General features: G+C 40.0%; 1 protein-coding gene across 2 annotated transcripts in view; it reads left to right on the forward strand.

Moving 5' to 3' along the window:
- The first annotated feature begins 3,834 nt into the window (after window positions 1-3,834).
- The window catches only part of LOC136863045 (mitochondrial enolase superfamily member 1), a 197,364-nt gene continuing 181,824 nt past the window's right edge, over window positions 3,835-19,374 (forward strand). Inside the window, exon 1 of one of the 2 annotated variants that reach the window (XM_067139367.2) lies at window positions 3,835-4,564. In XM_067139367.2, the coding sequence (XP_066995468.2) occupies window positions 4,548-4,564 (17 nt within the window). In that variant the 5' untranslated portion in view covers window positions 3,835-4,547. The remainder of the gene's footprint in view (window positions 4,565-19,374) is intronic. The other variant, XM_067139368.2, reaches the window with a different exon arrangement.

The raw sequence follows: 19,374 nt of genomic DNA on the forward strand, positions 1-19,374 counted from the left end.
CTTTATCTGACCCTGTAATAATTAAGAGGGGAATTCCTCAAGGCAGTATTATCGGACCTTTATGTTTTCTTATATATATATAAATGATATGAGTAAAGGAGTGGAATCGGAGGTAAGGCTTTTTGCGGATGATGTTATTCTCTATAGAGTGATAAATAAGTTACAAGATTGTGAGCAACTGCAACGTGACCTCGAAAATGTTGTGAGATGGACAGCAGGCAATGGTATGTTGATAAACGTGGTTAAAAGTCAGGTTGTGAGTTTTACAAGTAGGAAAAGTCCTCTCAGTTTTAATTACTGCGTTGATGGGGTGAAAGTTCCTTTTGGGGATCATTGTAAGTATCTAGGTTTTAATATAAGGAAAGATCTTCATTGGGGTAATCACATAAATGGGATTGTAAATAAAGGGTACAGATCTCTGCACATGGTTATGAGGGTGTTTAGGGGTTGTAGTAAGGATGTAAAGGAGAGGGCATATAAGTCTCTGGTAAGACCCCAACTAGAGTATGGTTCCAGTGTATGGGACCCTCACCAGGATTACCTGATTCAAGAACTGGAAAAAATCCAAAGAAAAGCAGCTCGATTTGTTGTGGGAGATTTCCGACAAAAGAGTAGCGTTACAAAAATGTTGCAATGTTTGGGTTGGGAAGAATTGAGAGAAAGAAGAAGAGCTGCTCGACTAAGTGGTATGTTCCGGGCTGTCAGCGGAGAGATGGCGTGGAATGACATTAGTAGACGAATAGGTTTGAATGGCGTTTATAAAAGTAGGAAAGATCACAATATGAAGATAAAGTTGGAATTCAAGAGGACAAACTGGGGCAAATATTCATGTATAGGAAGGGGTGTTAGGGATTGGAATAACTTACCAAGAGAGATGTTCAATAAATTTCCAATTTCTTTGAAATCATTTAGGAAAAGGCTAGGAAAACAACAAATAGGGAATCTGCCATCTGGGCGACTGCCCTAAATGCAGATCAGTATTGATTGATTGATTGATAGATTATAGAATTTAGCTTCATTGCTAGTTATCCAAACTTCAGACACAACCACAATATCAAATTCACCAATGAGGAATAACAACAACTCAATATCGTCAAGCTTATTTCTGATACTTCTGGTGTTAAGGTACAAAATCCTAACCTCACTAAGTCTATGACACGAGTTCACGGTAATATCCAAGGGTTTCTGCTGAATGAAATCGTCCAAACAGTTGAAATTGACTTCATAGCAAGCTAGAGGAAGTATTTAAAGTAGTCCTATCACTGGTCATTTTGAGGTTGAATAATGTGCCTGGATGGCATAGACTTGGTAATATCTTCCCCTTGAAGGCGTTTAATGTCCTCGGTGTTCTGAATACGGATTTATCTGTGATTCTCCGATTTCCTTACGTAAATTTTGCAATCTTTAGTCCATACAAATTTATAACCATGCCCCTTCAGGTCCCTCGCCAGTTTATGTAGGTATTTATTGGTCGGTTTCAGGTGGTCGTTTATGTAAACAGTTCTAGGGGCAGCCTGAATGCCTACCTCACTTGACTTGATGTTTTTCATCTTCTTGGCCGGAAGAAATTCTTCTTTCTTGAGCCGGCTACAAAATTTCACAAGGAGAGGTGGTGAGAATTCAGGCTTTCTGGAGGGTAGTCTATGACACGCATCGATATTACGATCGGCCACTTCGACATCGTGTGCTTTACCGAGGCATTTCACTATTGAAAGTGGATTTTCATTCTGAACTTGTGGCAGGCCGTGGATTTCCAAATTATCTCTTCGACCATATTGTTGTAATTTTTGGTCTTCTGTCTTTAGTTTTACCACCTCTGCTTGTGTTATTTCACGTTCTTTCTCAAGATCATTTACCTTACATTTTAACATTGCTATTTCAGAGATCGCCATCTTGAAATCTTCCGTAATTTTTCGAAGAGAATCTTTTACCTCGTCGAACGAGTCCGCACAAAATGACACTGCCTTTTGAATCTCGCCCTGCTCCGTTTCTATTGCCTCAAGTTTTGAAAGTCTTTTATGAATATCTCTAATCACGTTATCTATTTCACTAACGTTAGACACACACTCAGTCTCATTACTAATACATGCCTTATCGTCACACCTACCACAGTACCACTTTTTCGACTTATCATCAATAAGTTTCCTGAAATATTTTGAATGCGCTGCGTTGGGGTGTACCTCCCGGTACAGATCTCTTCCCCCCCCCCCCACCGCCCTCAAATGTCCTTCCTTGGGGTGACGTAGAAGAATTTTGAGAAAACCTTTCCAGTTGAAGAAAAATTTCTAAGTCTTTTTTCGGAAGTTGATTTGTAGAAAAATTATTAAATGCAGATTTAGATTGTCCTTGTTGTTGTAGCAGTCAAATACATGTTAATAGATTTGACGGCAAGACCTGCCGCCATTGCCGATTCCCAGTTGAGGTCGCCCGGAGCCCTCAAGTACCCCGAGATACACCTCTACCGCTACTATGAGAGGGGTAGTTGTGGTGATGGTCGCCGCAGATTAGAAGTATATGTACAGTCCCCAGATGAATTGGTAGTAGGGTCACCGCACTTCAGCCTTTGCCAGGAGATGGACTCCGGCGCGCCGTTCACAAGGAGTCTTTACGGGAGTGGAATGGTCCTTTACCCCACTTCTGTTTCTCTCACCAGGTGTTGTAGTACGGTGGCGATCGGCTGAGGGGGCACTGAAACAGTAAGACTTAGGCGACAGAGAAGTGTTGTTGGAGACTTGAGAGTGCGATCTCTATTGGCGATGCAGAGGGGCGGGCGGCGTGGAAGGTGCTTGTGTGGCAATAGTGCGGAGATGCAGGAGGCGGGGACTTGGTAATGGCCACCAAGGAATAGATAGCAGGAAAACCAGAGGGGAAGATCGTACATACATATCATATACATAATTAAATTAAATAATTTGGGACAGAAGGCCTCCAATTAAAAAAAAACGTAACCTTCAAACTATGAAACTGGTTCATTTTTCTTACACGCAAAAACATCAAGCCTTCTAAATTAAAAAAAAATGATGTGTGGCTCGTGAAAGATATTTTCGCGATTGAAGTAATAACTGCCCTAGAATATATTTAAAAGACTATTCGTATACAGACATGCACGATTTTTAATGTACGTACTACTGTCACATACATGTTATCAATATAAAATTTATTTATAAAAAGGATTAAAACAGCGGGCTGCAGTACCCATGTGATTTGCCACTGTGGATTTTTAAAGTTTTTCATGATTTTTTTTATTGAAAGCACAACCATTTGTGCATAAAAGTCCTGTTGCATCTGTGAGTAACTAATTAGTGCCAGTGTTGCGTGATTTTCCTCACTTCAGTTGTCCTGAAATCGGACATTCACAGTTATTGAGTGAAGTTATTTGCGAGTGTGTGAAATTATTTATTTTTTACACTATTTACTGACCTACTATTAACATTATTTTGAAAGTGTTTCCGCTGTGGAGGGATACGTTCTTCCCTGAATTTCTTTATTAAGGTGTAAAGTGTGATTCAAATATGTTTATCGAGTGACTGGCTATATATTTAAACAGAAATATACAAAACACTTAACGTGTGCTTTAATGAAAAATCGTGTTTCAATGCCAGCGAAGCAGCGCTCGGCGGTACAAATGGTAACTAGGCCCATATCTCATATCGCTGTATTGGGAAGGCGTATAAGCGCAGCCATAGTAGAGGGCGATGAAAAACTAAAACCGGTTGAGGAAGAAGAAGAAGAAGGTACCACGTTGTTTTAATAGGACTTGCATAACGTGACCATGACCTTGATCATCGAGGAATGAACATGTACGATCTGATCAAGGAAATATTAAGCTGATACAAATCTGGTCAAATGAGCCTAGTAGGGAAACGAGACTCATCGAGATTCATAATCATTTTTTAATAAGAGTGGGACGAATAACTAATTATTGAAAACGAACGTAAGATAGCGATTAGTGCCCTCTGCTCGATTGTTGGTCCGTACGCTATTCTGATGTGTAGATAACTGCAAGATGACTATTTTGTTAGATGCTGATTCTTAATGTAAAACATATTACCAAGACATGGTATCATTAATGTTTTTTCACTTTTGAACTGTAAAATATACCTGGTTTTCATTCAAATTAGTTTTCTTGTTAGCATTTCGCAATGTATATATATTTATTTATTTATTTATTACCATACCGTAATCTGCTAACTCTCTGCTTCAATGTAGGCCCTACCAATAGGCCTAATACTGTTCCTAGTTAGCAGATATGGGTTAATAACGAAGAACCTTCACAATTAAAAATAAAATGAGTAGGATGACTTTTGTTTTGAGATAATGTAACGAGTTGGTGATAAGAGCTCTTCAAATTACATAACTGTTTGGAGCATCAGACAGAATTATCACCTTGTAAATATTCACTTTCATCGGAGGTCGGACTAAGTAATATAAGATTAAGGAATTCGGTAGATAACTCGGGACTATTGCTTCATTGCATTACTTCAACTTCAAGCATCGAAGTACAAAATTGCATCCAAGCTGAACTGAAGCTCCGTTAGAAAACTTCCATGGCCAGCATTCAAGGGTATGTTGCTGGTTTACACAATTCCTAACACCTTGACCAATAATGTGTATAATCTTTAAATTTCAGGTTAATCCTTTGATAAAATATAAAAACTTTCGTTTTTCTTTCCCTGAGAGAACAAAGCAAAAAATATTTCCAAATACGGTATTCCTCTTAGCATTTCTTAGTAGGTAGGTCTATACAAGTTCTTCCCCTATTGTATCTTTCCAGCTGGTGGTGGTCCTTGAACAGTGGCATTTATTTCAGGGACTGGTATTTAAGTTAGATACGTTTTAATTTGGAGGGAAATTCTGCTCATGTCGAAGAAAAAAAGAAAAAAATATTTGAATCGGAGTATATGTCCAGTGTAAAATTTTGTAGTTGACAAAGCAAGACGTAGTCTACTAGTTGGTCTTGGACGAAGGTATCTCTTAGGGTCTTAGCTATGGCATTCCTTTTTCGGTACGGTAGCCTATCAGTCGGTTTTTCATGCAAGGCTTGGGACCACTCTGGCATTGCTTTGTAACCAGTTCATACATTTATGTTTGAGTTGTTATTTTTGTAGTTATCTGAAATATTTAATTAGTAAAATATCCCATAGATATGCCATTGTCTAGTTAAGCGTTCCAACCCTTATCGAGAATGATCCGCGAATCTCGTACATAATTATGGTACATCTTCTCAGATTTCCTTTTCTTCCTCCTTTTCTTGTTTCTTTGGACATAAAGTAAAATAAATATTATTATGCTAGGCCAAGTCAAGGATTTTTTACCTGGATCTGAGGACTGATTCAAGGTCCACTCACCCTATGTGATTGCAGTTAAGGAGCTAACTGACGGTGAGCTAGCGGCCCCGGCGTATAAAGCCAAGATTATCGGCCAAGGGGTTCATTGTGCCAACCACACAAAACCTCGTATTCTACAGTCCATGGGCGCCCGTAGGATCTTTTCCAGGGAGGGGGGGGAGGGGGTGGCACATTAACAATTTTCTTGAATATAAAAACCAATATAACGTCAGCAACATTAAATTGTTTACAGAAATTTTCGGTTATAACAGATGCTAGATAACTGTCAGTAAGTTCAGTTTATGAAATAATCTGGTATGATATTAAACAATTGAACGTCAACCTTTTTAGAATTCCAAGGGGGGGGGGGCGCAAGCACTCCTCTTGCCCCCCCCCCTTGCTGGCGTCCATGCTGCAGGCCTTCCGGCTAAGCAGCAGTCACTTGATAGGCCAAGGCCCTTTGGGACTATTGTGCCATGGGGTTAGGTTTGGTAAAAAGGTCTTCATCTAGTGTGAACTCATTTCACTTGAATTTTATCTCTTGTCCATGAATGCTATTATACCATTGTTTCCTGCTGTTCATATCAGAAATAGTTATCTCTCACTTGAAACATTTTACCTCTTCCTGAATTATATGCTGTTGTCTAAAATGTTTTCAAAAAACACCTGCGTTCATTGTGCTATCGACCAGAACTAATAATCCGAGCCCAAACCATGATAAACAGCCCCGGACCATCATACCACCTCCACAATAGCATGCTCCCACATTGTGGCTGCAGTTTGGAATAGGACCTTTTCTGTATCAGTATGATTGCGCTCCTATCCATAAAGCAAGGACCATTGCATTATGGTTTGAAGAAAATCAGGTGGATGTGCTGGACTGGCCTGCTTGAAGCCTGCTCTGAGCCCTATCAGACATCTTTGGAATGAACTAGAGTGTCGGTTGTATGCCAAATGAATTCGCATAACAACCTGGCAACAATTATTAATTATGCTTCAGGAAGAATGGAAACAAATTCCACCTTCAGTGTATCAGAATTTAGTGGAAAGCCTCCTGTCAAGAATAAATGCTGTAATAGTGCCAAAAGGAGGTCCTACAAGCTACTAGTTACATAGCTGGTATCTCTGGAATGAACATCAAGGGGTGTTCTGGGAGATTCTTAGCTATGTAGTGTATAAGAATAAACAAAAAAAAGAACAAGTGCAAATCAAGCCAGATACGGAAAGACAGAAACAAGGAATGGAATGCATCATACGATAAGCAGAATGACAGGTCGGTGTGGAAAGAGGGAAAAGTCTAGAGACAATACAAAAGGGCAAGGGCAGTCTCCACACCTTCATACCATCTTGAAATGGATTGCTTCTCTCCTCATCAATGTCAGGTCCTGTACATCCACTTCTTTTCACCCCTCCAATGAGCTTGTTTCTACTTCCCAGCTTCTTCAGGAGATCGGGTTTCGATACTCACTGAGGGACCATCTTGACAGTTCTTCGGTCTTGATGTGGGAAGTGTAGGATATGAAGATAAGGATAAGAAAGCTAAATAATGAAAGGAAAAGGGAAGAGACATATGTGATAAAGATCAAAATGGATGTTAAAAGACTAGGAACACGGGGCAAACATAAATGAGAAAAGGAAACCAACAGGTCAATATGAGTAATGAAAAGGAACAAAGAACTGCAAATCAAGCCATGTAGAGAAAGATGGGAACATCAAAAGGAACACATAATAATACAAACACAATGAAAAATCAAGTCATACATAGTCATATTTCCTTTACCTACCATACTTACATTGGCAGGTCATTGTGGGAAAAGAGAGAAATAGAGAGAAGACACAAAAAGGCAAGGACAGTCTCCACATATTTGTATATAATCAATCCAATCAATCAATCAATCAATCAGCACTGATCTGCAGTTAGAGCTGTCACCCAGGTGGCGACTGTTGTTTACCTAGCTTTTCTTAAATAATTGCAAAAAATTTGGAAATTTATTGAACATCTCCCTTGGTAAATTATTCCAATCCCTAACTCCTCTTCCTGGTGCCATCCTCAAATGGATTGACTCTCTCCTCATCAATGCCAGTTCTTCTGAGCGATTGATTAGCTCATTTCTGCCATTCAGCTTCTTCAGGAGGACGGGCTTCAACACTAATTGAGGGGCTATGTTGACAGATCACCTTTCTTGATGTTGAAAGTGTAGTATAAGAAGAAATCTGGATAAAGGCAGGAAAAGGGAAGAGGTAAAATGGATACAGATGAATACAAAGAGTAAAAGACTAGGAACACATGACAATCACAAAAGTAGAAAAGGAACCACACGGGTTAATCTGAATAATGGAAATGAACAACTAAGTTCAAATCAAGCTGTACACATAAAAATAGGAACAATAATTTATGACACACATAATAGGATAAACACAATGTCACAAGCACAATGTGTTCCTTTCAATGTTCCTGTCATTATCCAGCTTTCTTCTTATCTTATTCAACACTATCTTGAAGCCCGACCTCCTGAAAAAGCGAGGAAGCAGAAACTAGCTCATCAGGGGCTAAGAAGAAGTGGACAGAGAAGATCTGAGATCGATGAGGTGAGATCCAATCTCTCTGAAGATGGCATTGTAGGAAGATTCTCCGCATCCTTTTGTTTTCTTTCTATTTCTTCTGCCTTTTTTTCTTTTTGCCAGTAGTTTAACATCGCACCAATGCATCGAAAGCTTTTGGTGACGCAAGGATGGGGAAATGATAGGATTGGGATGATAGTGGTCGTCACCTTTATTACGGTACAGCCCAGCCTTTGCCTTGTGTGAAGATGGGAAACCACGGAAAACCACCTTCAGGGCTGTGGACCATGGGATTCGAACCCACAATCTCCCAAATGCATATTTCTCCATCTCTCCACACTGACCTCTTATTGTGTTAATCTTATTATGTGTTTCTTTCAATGCTCCTGTCTTTGTCTACATGGCCTAAGTAGGAAATCCATTACAAATGGCTAAAACAGTGCAGCTTGTCTAGGCTCAGAATGGTTCTGCAGGCCACCCATTACTAATGGTCAGCATGGAACTGGACAGGCTGCAGCACAGTCTAGAGACAGCATGTCTAAAATTTAGAACAAAGTCCCTGCTGCAGTGAACAGATCATCTGGTCTAGTGGTCATCATTACGATTTCCTGCTGGCTGGGTGAGAGCCTGTGTTAGGTGATCCAAGAAATTTCAATTGGTGGCAACTCAGCCGGCCAACAGAGCAAAGCAGGACTGTGTCCCGCAGGCCGAACTTGTCGGCAGCGGGCTACAACATTCGGCTTCGTGTCTCGAGCCAGCCAGCTCCCTGGTTGATCTTGCCAGTAGTCATATGCTTGTTTCAAAGATTAACCCGCGAGTGGTTGCTAGCTGAATTGTAACACAAGTGGTCGCACATGAGACTTTCTCTCATTTAACTTCATTTAAAATAAATATATCTTCCACAATTTTGCGGTGTGTAAAAGTGAAATGAATCACCGGTACTGAAATGAGACGCAAAGTCTGCGTTACACATTTTAGAACTGTAAAAGAATGAAATGATAGCCGTATATTACAGAAATGAATTACTACTGAATGGAAATTAGTCATTAGTTCAGTCATATGTCAGTACGTAATATTCACAAAGAGTGTTGGGCTGAATAACTCGTACGGTTAGGGTGCTGGTTCTCTAAGCCCAAGTTGGCAGGTTCGATCCTGGCTCAGTCCGGTGGTATTTGAAGGTGCTCAGGTACATCAGCCGTAGATTTACTGGCATGTAATAGCACTCCTGTGGGACAAAATTCTGGCACCTCGGCATCTGCGAAAATCGTAAAAAGTAGTTATTGGGACGTAAAACCAATAACATTGTTATTAATATAGAACTTTCTAACAGTCGCAATACGAATGGAAGGATAAAGTACAATAGGTCTTATCTCTAACATTTGAGTTAGCTGGAGTTTGTAACAGTGCTTATTACCCAGCATTCTTCCTCGGCTCATAATTTTTCAAGACTTATTTATCAGTAACTGCAAATGGAGAACGTTTCTCATGTGACTTAAGTCAAACACTAATGCCTACAATAGGAGAAAGTTTCCTTCTTGACTTCAACATAACACCAACGCCACTGGTTGCGCGATGAGAGAACCTCTCACACAGTGCGCACGAACTCATACGAATCTTTGTTCTGAGTAGAGGAGGGAATGCTTACCCTTCAAATGTGGATCGCCTTACTCAAGACAGTTGTCAATTCAGCTAGAAGAGGGAACAGTCACCTCCCTTGCGTCACTAAGAAATAAACTCGCAATACAAAATTATGTGAGAGAAAATCTCATTAAGCCATGCATGTCTCGGGCTAAGCCAAATTAAGGTGAAACCACGAATGGCTCATTAAATCAGTTATGGTTGGATAACTATGGTAATTCTAGAGCTAATACATGCAAACAGAGTCCCGATCAGAAGTGGAAGGGACGCTTTTATTAGATCAAAATCAATTCATCAGCTCGTCCAGCCTGTTTGCCTTGGTGACTCTGAATAACTTCGGGCTGATCGCACGGTTCTTGTACCGGCGATGCATCTTTCTAATGTCTGCCTTATCAACTGTCAATGGTAAGTTTTGCGCCTACCATAGTTGTGATGGGGAATCAGGGTTTGATTCCTGAGAGGGAACCTGAGAAATGGCTACCATATCAAAGGAAGGCAGCAGGCGCGCAAATTACCCACTCCCGGCATGGGGAGGTAGTAATGAAAAATAACAATACGGGACTCATCCGATGTCCCATAATTGGAATGAGTACACTTTAAATCCTTTAATGAGTATCCATTAGAGTAGTTAATAAACCCCTGAGAGGCTCAGATAGGAGAGCACTGGCTTTCTGAGACCAAAAAGTTGGTTTCGATCCCAGCTCAGTCCAGTGGTATTTGAAGGTGCTCAGATGCACCAGTCTTTTATTGGTAGATTTTACAGCATGTTAAAGGACTCGTCGAGAACAAAATATCAGGTACTTCAGTGCTTGGTTTGTTCATCAAGAAATTTAAATGGTGTTCTACAAAATACAAATTTCTGTTAAGATTATTGATAAAATTATACTGGCTGCAATCATGTTATACAACCTTTCGAGAAATGACAAATGTTTATGGCAATGAGATCAACTAGAAGCTAATGGAGAGGCTTGGTTTATTAGTGAAGTTCCTCTCATTGGAGATCCGACATCATTCTCAGCAGAAAGGATCAGAAAAGCCTTTACTGAATACTTTGTAACTTAATAACGCAAAGAGAGAGAAATAAAATCTAACATATTATATGAGCATACCCAATCCACTACTCAAATGTTCTCAAATTTCTCATCATGCATTGTCCTTTTTGTCATGGTAACCTGGATCACATGTATCATAGAGAAAAGGGTATTCTCTCTCAGCTTCTGTAAATTATCTAATTTCTATGCATGACAAGAAGTATCTATATGAAGGCCCTTGAAGAAGTAGAAGGTAAAGGCATCCACTGTCAGAAACCTCATCACTAAGTGGAGTAGAGTGTTTAGCTCCATGCTGGGCTACCTTTGCTCCCTGGAATTAAGCTGGTACTCATTTTTGGTGTAAGTTGTGTGAACCTCATGGTGATCTTGTTTCTTACATTTTTAACTTCCTGAGGAGGGGAATTGAATCCATGTCCTGCTGTGTGAACCATGTTCACCTTTATCACCTTGGCTAGACAGTCCCCTCTCTAAGTATGATGCAAAACAATAATTTCAATTCTTTAATAATTGTCTGCTTCAATGAAGGTAAACTCAGTAAAAAAAGGTAAAAAATACAGTGTTATTCAGCGGATAATTCAAAACCAGTGTTTTCCAGCATTTTTTATTGCATTCTAGATTATGAAAATAAATGTGCTAATGATTCTGATGGTAGAGCAAGGCGGGAATGAATTCAGATATCACTTTATCCACAAGGGATACAACTCATCTGCAGTCACTCTGGCTGCTGGAGCTGAATGGAGAAGAACAATATTTCCCCCAAGTCAGCTGCTCCTGAATGAGAGGAAACAATGATGATATACACTAGCTTCAAACAGTTTAAACTAACTTCTGAAATTCTCAATATATTCTTGAAACTGGTACTTACTTGAGATTTATTGGATTTGTGATGTATTTGTGGCTGCATGTGTATGTCCATTGTGATCTATTACTCACTCCTCCTCCTCCTCCTCCTCCTCCTCCATCATTCTGTCCCAGTCCAGGTTTCTTCTTTCTGCACTCCTTGCTATTGAATTGATCCACCTTGTTCTATGTCTCTCTCTTGCTCTCTTTTCCTCAAACTTCATCTCCGTTTTGGTATTCTTTTCTCTTCCATCCTTTTTATATGTCCAAACATCTTAGTTTACTACTATTATTTCTCTCATTTAGGTTTTCCTTTCCAACCTCCTTTCTCACATCTTCATTTCTCAGTCTGTTTTTCATTGTCTTTCCTATCATACTTTTTTAGGTATTTCATTTTGCTGGCTACAATTCGATTCTCCTCCCCACTCATCATTGTCCAGGTCTCAGTCGCATAAGTCAATGTGGGTGCATAATACATTTTGTACACTACCTCTTTACACTTCTTTGGTACTTCCTAATTCCAGACAAGGTTTCTTACACTCTGGTAGAATGCATTGCGCTGTTGCACCCTCTTGTTAATCTCCATGTCCAGCCTTGTATTCTGCATTAATTTACTCCTTAAGGTGCGTCCACACCAAGATGTTTTCGTTAACTTTGTTAATAAACATTGTTAATGAACAATGTTAATGAACATTTCTGTCTGTTAATAAACAAAATAGCGTGTTCATTAACTTTTCAAGCATGTTGATAAACAAAATTTCTTTAACTTTTGTGAATGAAATTTTTCATTAACATTTCGTGTTTTCGTTAACATTTCGGTTCGCACATGCGCAAAGATGCAATTAGAACATGCAAATTCGTAGCGCGGAATACAATACTTTTATTTATTTTTCGAAATCGACTGTCGAATTGCAAGCAACTCATATACACCATACAAATACATAAGTGAAGTGTAGGAGTATTTCTCTTACACTCTTACATGATCATTGGTAGGAGTCACCAGTCACTAGGAATCTTCAAGTTATACTTAGTCTAACATTAATGCAGATGACATTCCGATAAATTTGTATCATTTCTTCCAATTTCAGACTCAATTACTGTCAACAAGAACTGAAAGTCTTGTGGGGACATTCTCAGAAAGTTTTGAAAGCCTGCTGCATCATGAATTGAAAGTTCTGACATAGGCCTAAGTGTCCTCTCCAAACTTAATTCTAAACGCTTTTCCAATATTTTTTCTTTGCCACACTTTGCGTCTGCATTTTTCCCTAATTGCACTCATTAAAATAATGAAAGCTGCAGCTGTATTTTCTTCTTCCTGACCTTATCCATTGTAACCTCACAAACAGATATTTTGGTGTGGACACAATGTTAAAGAAGTTTGTTAACAAAAGTTTATTTGGTGTGGACACAATGTTAAAGAGGTTTGTTAACAAGAGTTTATTAACATCTTGAGAAATGTTTTCGTTAACATTGTTTATTAACTTTGTTTCGTTAACATTGTTTATTAACTTTGGTGTGGACTAACCATTAGGTATTTGAAATTGTCAACAATTTCAAGGCTTTAACTACCAATTTTCACAATGCCTTTCCCTTGTCTTTCTTCTCTTAATATCACCATGGTCTTGCTTTTCTCTGTGCTGATTTTCATACCATAATTTTAAATTTTCTCATTCAGTGCATCAAGTTGTTGTTGTACTTTTTTGCTGCTCATTCCCCAGACTACAATATAATCTGAAAAGAGTAATAACTTCATCTCCTTATTCCCATATGCTTCCTTTGTCTCCTTTACAATTTCGTCCATAACCATTAGAAACAAAAGTGGTGACAGTACACTACAGTACTTATGCCACTTGGTGCCAAACAGCACATGAAAATGCTTGTACTGGAGCATTTGGCTTGTGCTTAACATACATGCAGATCACACAGAAAGAATACACTAACTGAGCAAATGTCATGGGATAGCGGAGCACTGATGCGCAGGTGTGTTGTCTGCACACCACACGCCCCTGTGCCAGCGGCAGTTGTATAGGAGACCTTGTGAGCAGTGGCTGTGCATGTGATGGGTGCAACATGGAACGTCATCGTGAGCTGATACCGTTCGAATGGGGTATGGTGGTCGGTGCCCGATGGACGGGAAGTGCGATTTCGGAAGTGGGGCAGGAATTCGGCTTCACATGATCAACCGTGTCCAGGGTGTATCGTGAATGATTGAATGCAGGTGTCACCGTCCACAACAGACGAACGACCGGCCGTCCAGCCACCCTCGATGACCGTGACCGGCGACATCTGAGACGGATTGTCAATAGTGACAGACGGGCAACTGTGCAACAAATCACAGCTCAATTAACACAGGCCGTGCTAGACACATCTCCCAGTGGACAATCCATAGGAACCTGGGTTCTATGGGGTATGGGAGCCGGCGCCGCACACGGGTGCCACTGTTAACCCAACGTCATCGGGCACAACAACGCGCATTTGTCGCCAGTCATCAGGGAATGACACTGGAACAATGGCGTAACGTGATATGGTCGGACGAATCATGATTTCTACTGCACCATGCCGATGGGAGGCATCGTGTATGGCGCAGACCACATGAAGCGTTGGATCCCGCCTGTCTCGAAGGTGTGGTCCAGGGCGCTGGTATCTCTGTTATGGTCTGAGGAGCATTTTCCTGGTATGGAATGGGCCCCCTAGTTGTTCTGGAAGAGACTTTGAATGGTACGCGGTATGTTGAGCTGCTTGGAGACCATCTCCACCCATTTTTGGCCTTCCAGCGCCCAGACGGTTCTGCGGTGTTTCAAGATGATAATGCGCCACCACATCGCTCCCACGTCACCCGGGAATGGTTCCAGGAACATGCAGCGGAGGTCCAACGACTGCCATGGCCACCCAGGAGCCCCGATATGAACCCTATCGAGCATATCTCAGATGTCCTGGAACACAGGCTCCGTGCCATGGATCCTGTATCCACGAACAGACCAGCATTGGCGGCCGCTCTGCAAACTATTTGGTGTCAGCTGCGTCCAGAGGACTACCAAGGACTTGTCGACTTGCTTCCACGGCGTCTCACTGCAGTTCGCAGGGCCAGAGGAGGCCCCACACACTATTAGGTGACTATCCCATGACATTTACTAAGTCAGTGTAAACTGCTTTTGATTTCATGAATGAAGCCATGGTTAACAGAAAAATAAAAAGAACACTCTCTTTGTCATTCCAAATGCAAAAGAAAATATACATTACACAGGTTGAAGCTCCTTTTTACATTTCAGCATTGCAGTGCACAAGAAGCAGCAATTTGAAGTTTCCAAAAAGAAAGCTCTACCTATTTCCAGCTAAAACAGTTTTGTATCTTGAAAAGCTTCTCTCCAGATTGGATAAGGTTAATGGTGCATATTTTAAATCACACAATGTCTCACACAAAAAATTCTTCTTCATTGGGCTCCAGATCTCCATTGCTGTACACAAGTTTATTGTATTCCAGATTCTATGATAAGATGTTCCTTAATTTCACCAAAACTTGTTTCCCAGGCTCCCTGGAAGAGTTCTCAAACTTCTCACAGACTTCAAGAATATACTGCTGAGTGGACAAAAATGGTACATCTATCTTTTCATGTTTTGGGATTGTGGAACTTAAGAAGACAAAGTTAGATTTAATGTATACCAAGTCTCCTCTAACTCTCTTCTCATGTATAACTTCTAAAGTCTCTCTGATGCACACAGCATCAACTTTGTATAGCTTTTCGAGGACGGATTCTTATAAGCTCAAAATTGTCCATAGCTCGCCGCATACAGCCAAGTACCCCACCTGGGGTCTGGTGCATACTGGTTGTGGAGGTAGTTATGGCACACTGTTTGAATAAACTCACTTTCTTTGTGGATGCTATTACTATATGCAAACTTTTTCTTGAGCCCGATTTTTACGGGGTGTGGGGTAAGGAGGGAGTGCTGACGGTTCCGGTTATACTGCCAACTGGATGGAAATGAAATCTGAATTGAATCAATAATATGATCGATCGATATGAATTTTCTAAACATTTATTCTCTTTCGCCAACAACTCTGTCACACATACATTATTTAATATTATATAACATTTCTCGATGCAAATCTTGTTCCTAGCCTGAATTATATAGTTTGGCTTTGCTGTGTAAACAACATCAGTACTAGTTCGTAAAGTGTACGCCAGATGTCGCACAGCGATGCATAGTTTGTGTTTCAAAGGTTGCCAATATGGATGTCCAAGATAACCGAGGTCTACCGATTCAGCACTAGGGAGCTCAGGGCTCAAGAAAAGGTTTGCGTATAGTACTCTGTTCATATTTGGGAAAAATACTCCCTACTGCTTCAGCAACTGTTTCTTGCCATATAGAATTTTCAATCCTTGGTCCCCAGCTTGTCAGGTTCAGTCCTGGCTCAGTCTGCTGGAATTTAAAGGTGCTCAAATATGTCAGCCTCATGTTGGTAGATTTACTGGCAGATAAAAGAAAACCCTGCAGGACAAAATTCTGGCACCTCAGCATCTCCAAAAACCATCAAAAATTAGTTAGAGGGATGTAAAAGCAATAACATTAATTAATCCTTGACATGCTCTAACCATGTAAGGTGCAGTGTCTGCAATTAATAGATGCACTTCATCATATTGGATGCCATCAGGCCACAGAAGCATCATAGCACCATTAAAAGCTTTAGCTGGTGTATGACCATCAACCATTTTCAGTAAAAGTGACGGTGATAGATTAGCATTTTAACACATCAACTGTGACGTTGGCTACGCATTCGCCAGTAGGGTCAGTCTTCTCGTCCGTGGTGTTCCAGACTGTGTTGTCACCTATTTCACTACAAATTCTTTGTACAGTCTCAGTGTAAAATTTTGGTAACTAGTAATTATGCAGTGTTGACTCATCAGGGAGAGGAAATTTGATGTACTTCTCTTACATTTCATGTAGCACTAGATGCTGCAATTTCTCAAGTGGTATATCAACTGCAAGAAATGCTCGATAAATAACTTTTGAGAACTGGTAGTTTGCTGGACCAGACCTCTCATCTTGCATTCTGGGAAGCAAACACTATGTCAGCTTCTTAAACGATGAACATTTCACATGATTTAGTGATGCAGTATGTTGCATAACTTACGAACGGTTGTCTGCGGCTATAAGTTCCTCACAAATATTGCAAAATAATACAGTTTTGTCAGTTTTAGAAACATCTCCAAACTTTGCATAAAATGGTTCAATATAACACTCTTCACACTTTTGGGATGCATCTTATTCCTTGAAATAAGAACTCCACCTGTCAGTCTGTGTCTTTCAAGTTTGGCAGACCACTATAATTTCAGGTAAAATTTCCTCTTATGGTATGGACTAATGGAAGGGCAAAGGAGGCTTCATGAGACTCTGATGGCTCCAATACCTTGCTGTCCTTAATGACCGGGGAATTCCTGTCTTGAAATTCAGAATGATACAAATATAAATTTTAGAATTAAAACTTGATAATATAAATTCATTTAGAGTCATATTAATTACTATATTATTTGCAGACATAAATTCCAAAGATTTAATAGAAAATATAGTTTATAATCTCAATCTCAGAGCCATAGGATGTCCAATTGGTCTTCGTCCCGGAACGATCTTTTCGAAATCCTTTTTTGGTGTTTGAGTCGCCTGCATCCGCTTAATGTTTCCTAGCCACTTTAGCCTTGCAATACTCAGCCTTTATTCCATGATGAGGCTGACCTGCAGGTTTCTTCTTATATTCTGTCCCTGTTTTCTGTACAGCTGATTGAAGGAACTTCATTTCACAAGCTTGCAGTTGACATACTTCTCTTTTATATATGACACAACTTTCAGGACTATCTGTGAAGATTACTCTACATCCACATCATTGCTACTGGTTTTTACACTAAAGAAGAAATATTTAAAAAAAGTATGACACTGCGTATTGTGTTGTTATTAAAGTTTTAAGTGGGTTTATCGTTTCTCACCTCATTTTTATAATTTTTTATTTAACCACCTATTTTAATATTTTAAAGATGTCTATCACAATTATGAGTAGCTGAATATGACCCAAATGGGGGTCAAAACATGTTCTACTTGTAAAAAATTACTATAATATCCATTTATAATGAAATGGAAAATCTAATTGTATTGAAAAGGTGGACCAATTAAAACAATTTACTTTAAGGAAAGATTTAATGTTAAAAATTTTCAAGTCAGTATGGAAACAATTATGAAATTTGTCACTTGTAATGATACTTTAGTTCACTGCAGTTCTGTGATTATCTGATTGTTTGGATCATGTCACACCGAGCAAGTTGGCCATGTGGTTAGGGGCGCGCAGCTGTGAGCATGCATTTGGGAGATAGTGGGTTCGAACCCCACCGTCGGCAGCCCTGAAGATGGTTTTCGGTGGTTTCCCGTTTTCACACCAGGCAAATGCCGGGGCTGTACCTTAATTGCCATGGCCGCTTCCTTCCTACTCCAAACCCTTTCCTATCCCATCATCACCGTAAGACCTATCTGTGTTGGTGTGACTTAAAGCCAATTGTAGTAAAACAAAATCATGTCACTGTTTCTTTAAATTTGTTTCAAAAGCATTTGATGAAATTCATGTTCAAAAGATTTCTCATTTAGACTAAGCATATACTGTATAGTATTTTCCTAATGGTGCTGCAGCTCATTACGTACAATTACAAGAAAAACTTCATAAATCTGGGTCACCACGAGGAAGACTATAATGTGAAAGCAGAGTGGTATTTTTTTGCCACTGACCCTAGAAAAAATCCACCAGGTGAGTTGGCCATGCAAGTTAGCTTGCATGTGAGCTTGCATCTGGGAGATAATGGGTTCAAATCCCACTGTTGGCAGCCCTGAAGATGGTTTTTCGTGGTTTCCCTTTTTCACACCAGGCAAATACTGGGGCTGTACCTTAATTAAGGCCATGGCCACTTCCTTCCAACTCCTCGCCCTCTCCTATCTCAACGTCACCATAAGACCTATTTGTGTTGGTGCAATGTAAAGCCACTAGAAAAAAAAATAGAAAAAGTACATGTGGTAGGCCTACTGTTAAAAGACTATTAGCATGAGCTAATTCATCTTACAAGGGACCATCAATCAATGTTAAAGAAACTTGAAACCGATTTATACACCATCCGAAAGAGCACACTGAAATATGTAAAACTCTGTAATATTATATCCTATCATGCATGTATATACGAGTTACAGGGCAGTAAAAATGTGTGGGCAGGGGTTGTCAGTGTCCAATCAGAGTGAAGTTATTTTGAACTTCTGGCGCAATGTAAGGAGGAGCGATTTCAGATGAAGTCTTGCAAAGGAACTGATAAAAGGACCAAAGAAGAAGCATACTAAAGAACTGTTGAAACTCAGCAGAGAAAATATAAGATGGGTAGTAGAACTGTTGGCACGACACTGCCATCTGAAAAAAACACCTACATAGAATTGGAGTAATAAGAGACAATATATGTAGGAAATGCAATGAAGCAGAGGAATCAGCTGAACACATACTTTTCGAATGTGAGGCGCTGGGTAGAATCAGACTCTTCACTCTAGGACTACCAGGTGAAGAGAGAGAAAAAATCCAAGAAGACCCAATAAGAACAACCTGTAGCTTTGTTAAGGGAGCAGGTATATCTAAGTGGGAATGAAGGAAAAACATGGTAGCAAAGGATCTTAGAGGTCAACGCTAATTAGGAACTAATATTTAGAGGCCCTATGAAGAAGAGAAGAAGAAGAAGGAGGAGGAGGAGTGGGCGAGAGAGAGAGGTGGAGGGAGCAGGGTAGAGAGGGAGACAGCACTGTGAGTGCAATGAAGCTTCGTGTATTTGTCTTTCCGAAGTAAGCTTTTACCTATAAAGATGAACCCTCTTAATGTAGGAATGTGTTATATAATCACTATAAAGAAAATAATTTCCAGCTCTCCATTTTAACCAAAGAAGATGAGA

The sequence above is a fragment of the Anabrus simplex genome, chromosome 2 (assembly GCF_040414725.1).
Source record: "Anabrus simplex isolate iqAnaSimp1 chromosome 2, ASM4041472v1, whole genome shotgun sequence".
Taxonomy (NCBI): Eukaryota; Metazoa; Arthropoda; class Insecta; order Orthoptera; family Tettigoniidae; genus Anabrus; species Anabrus simplex.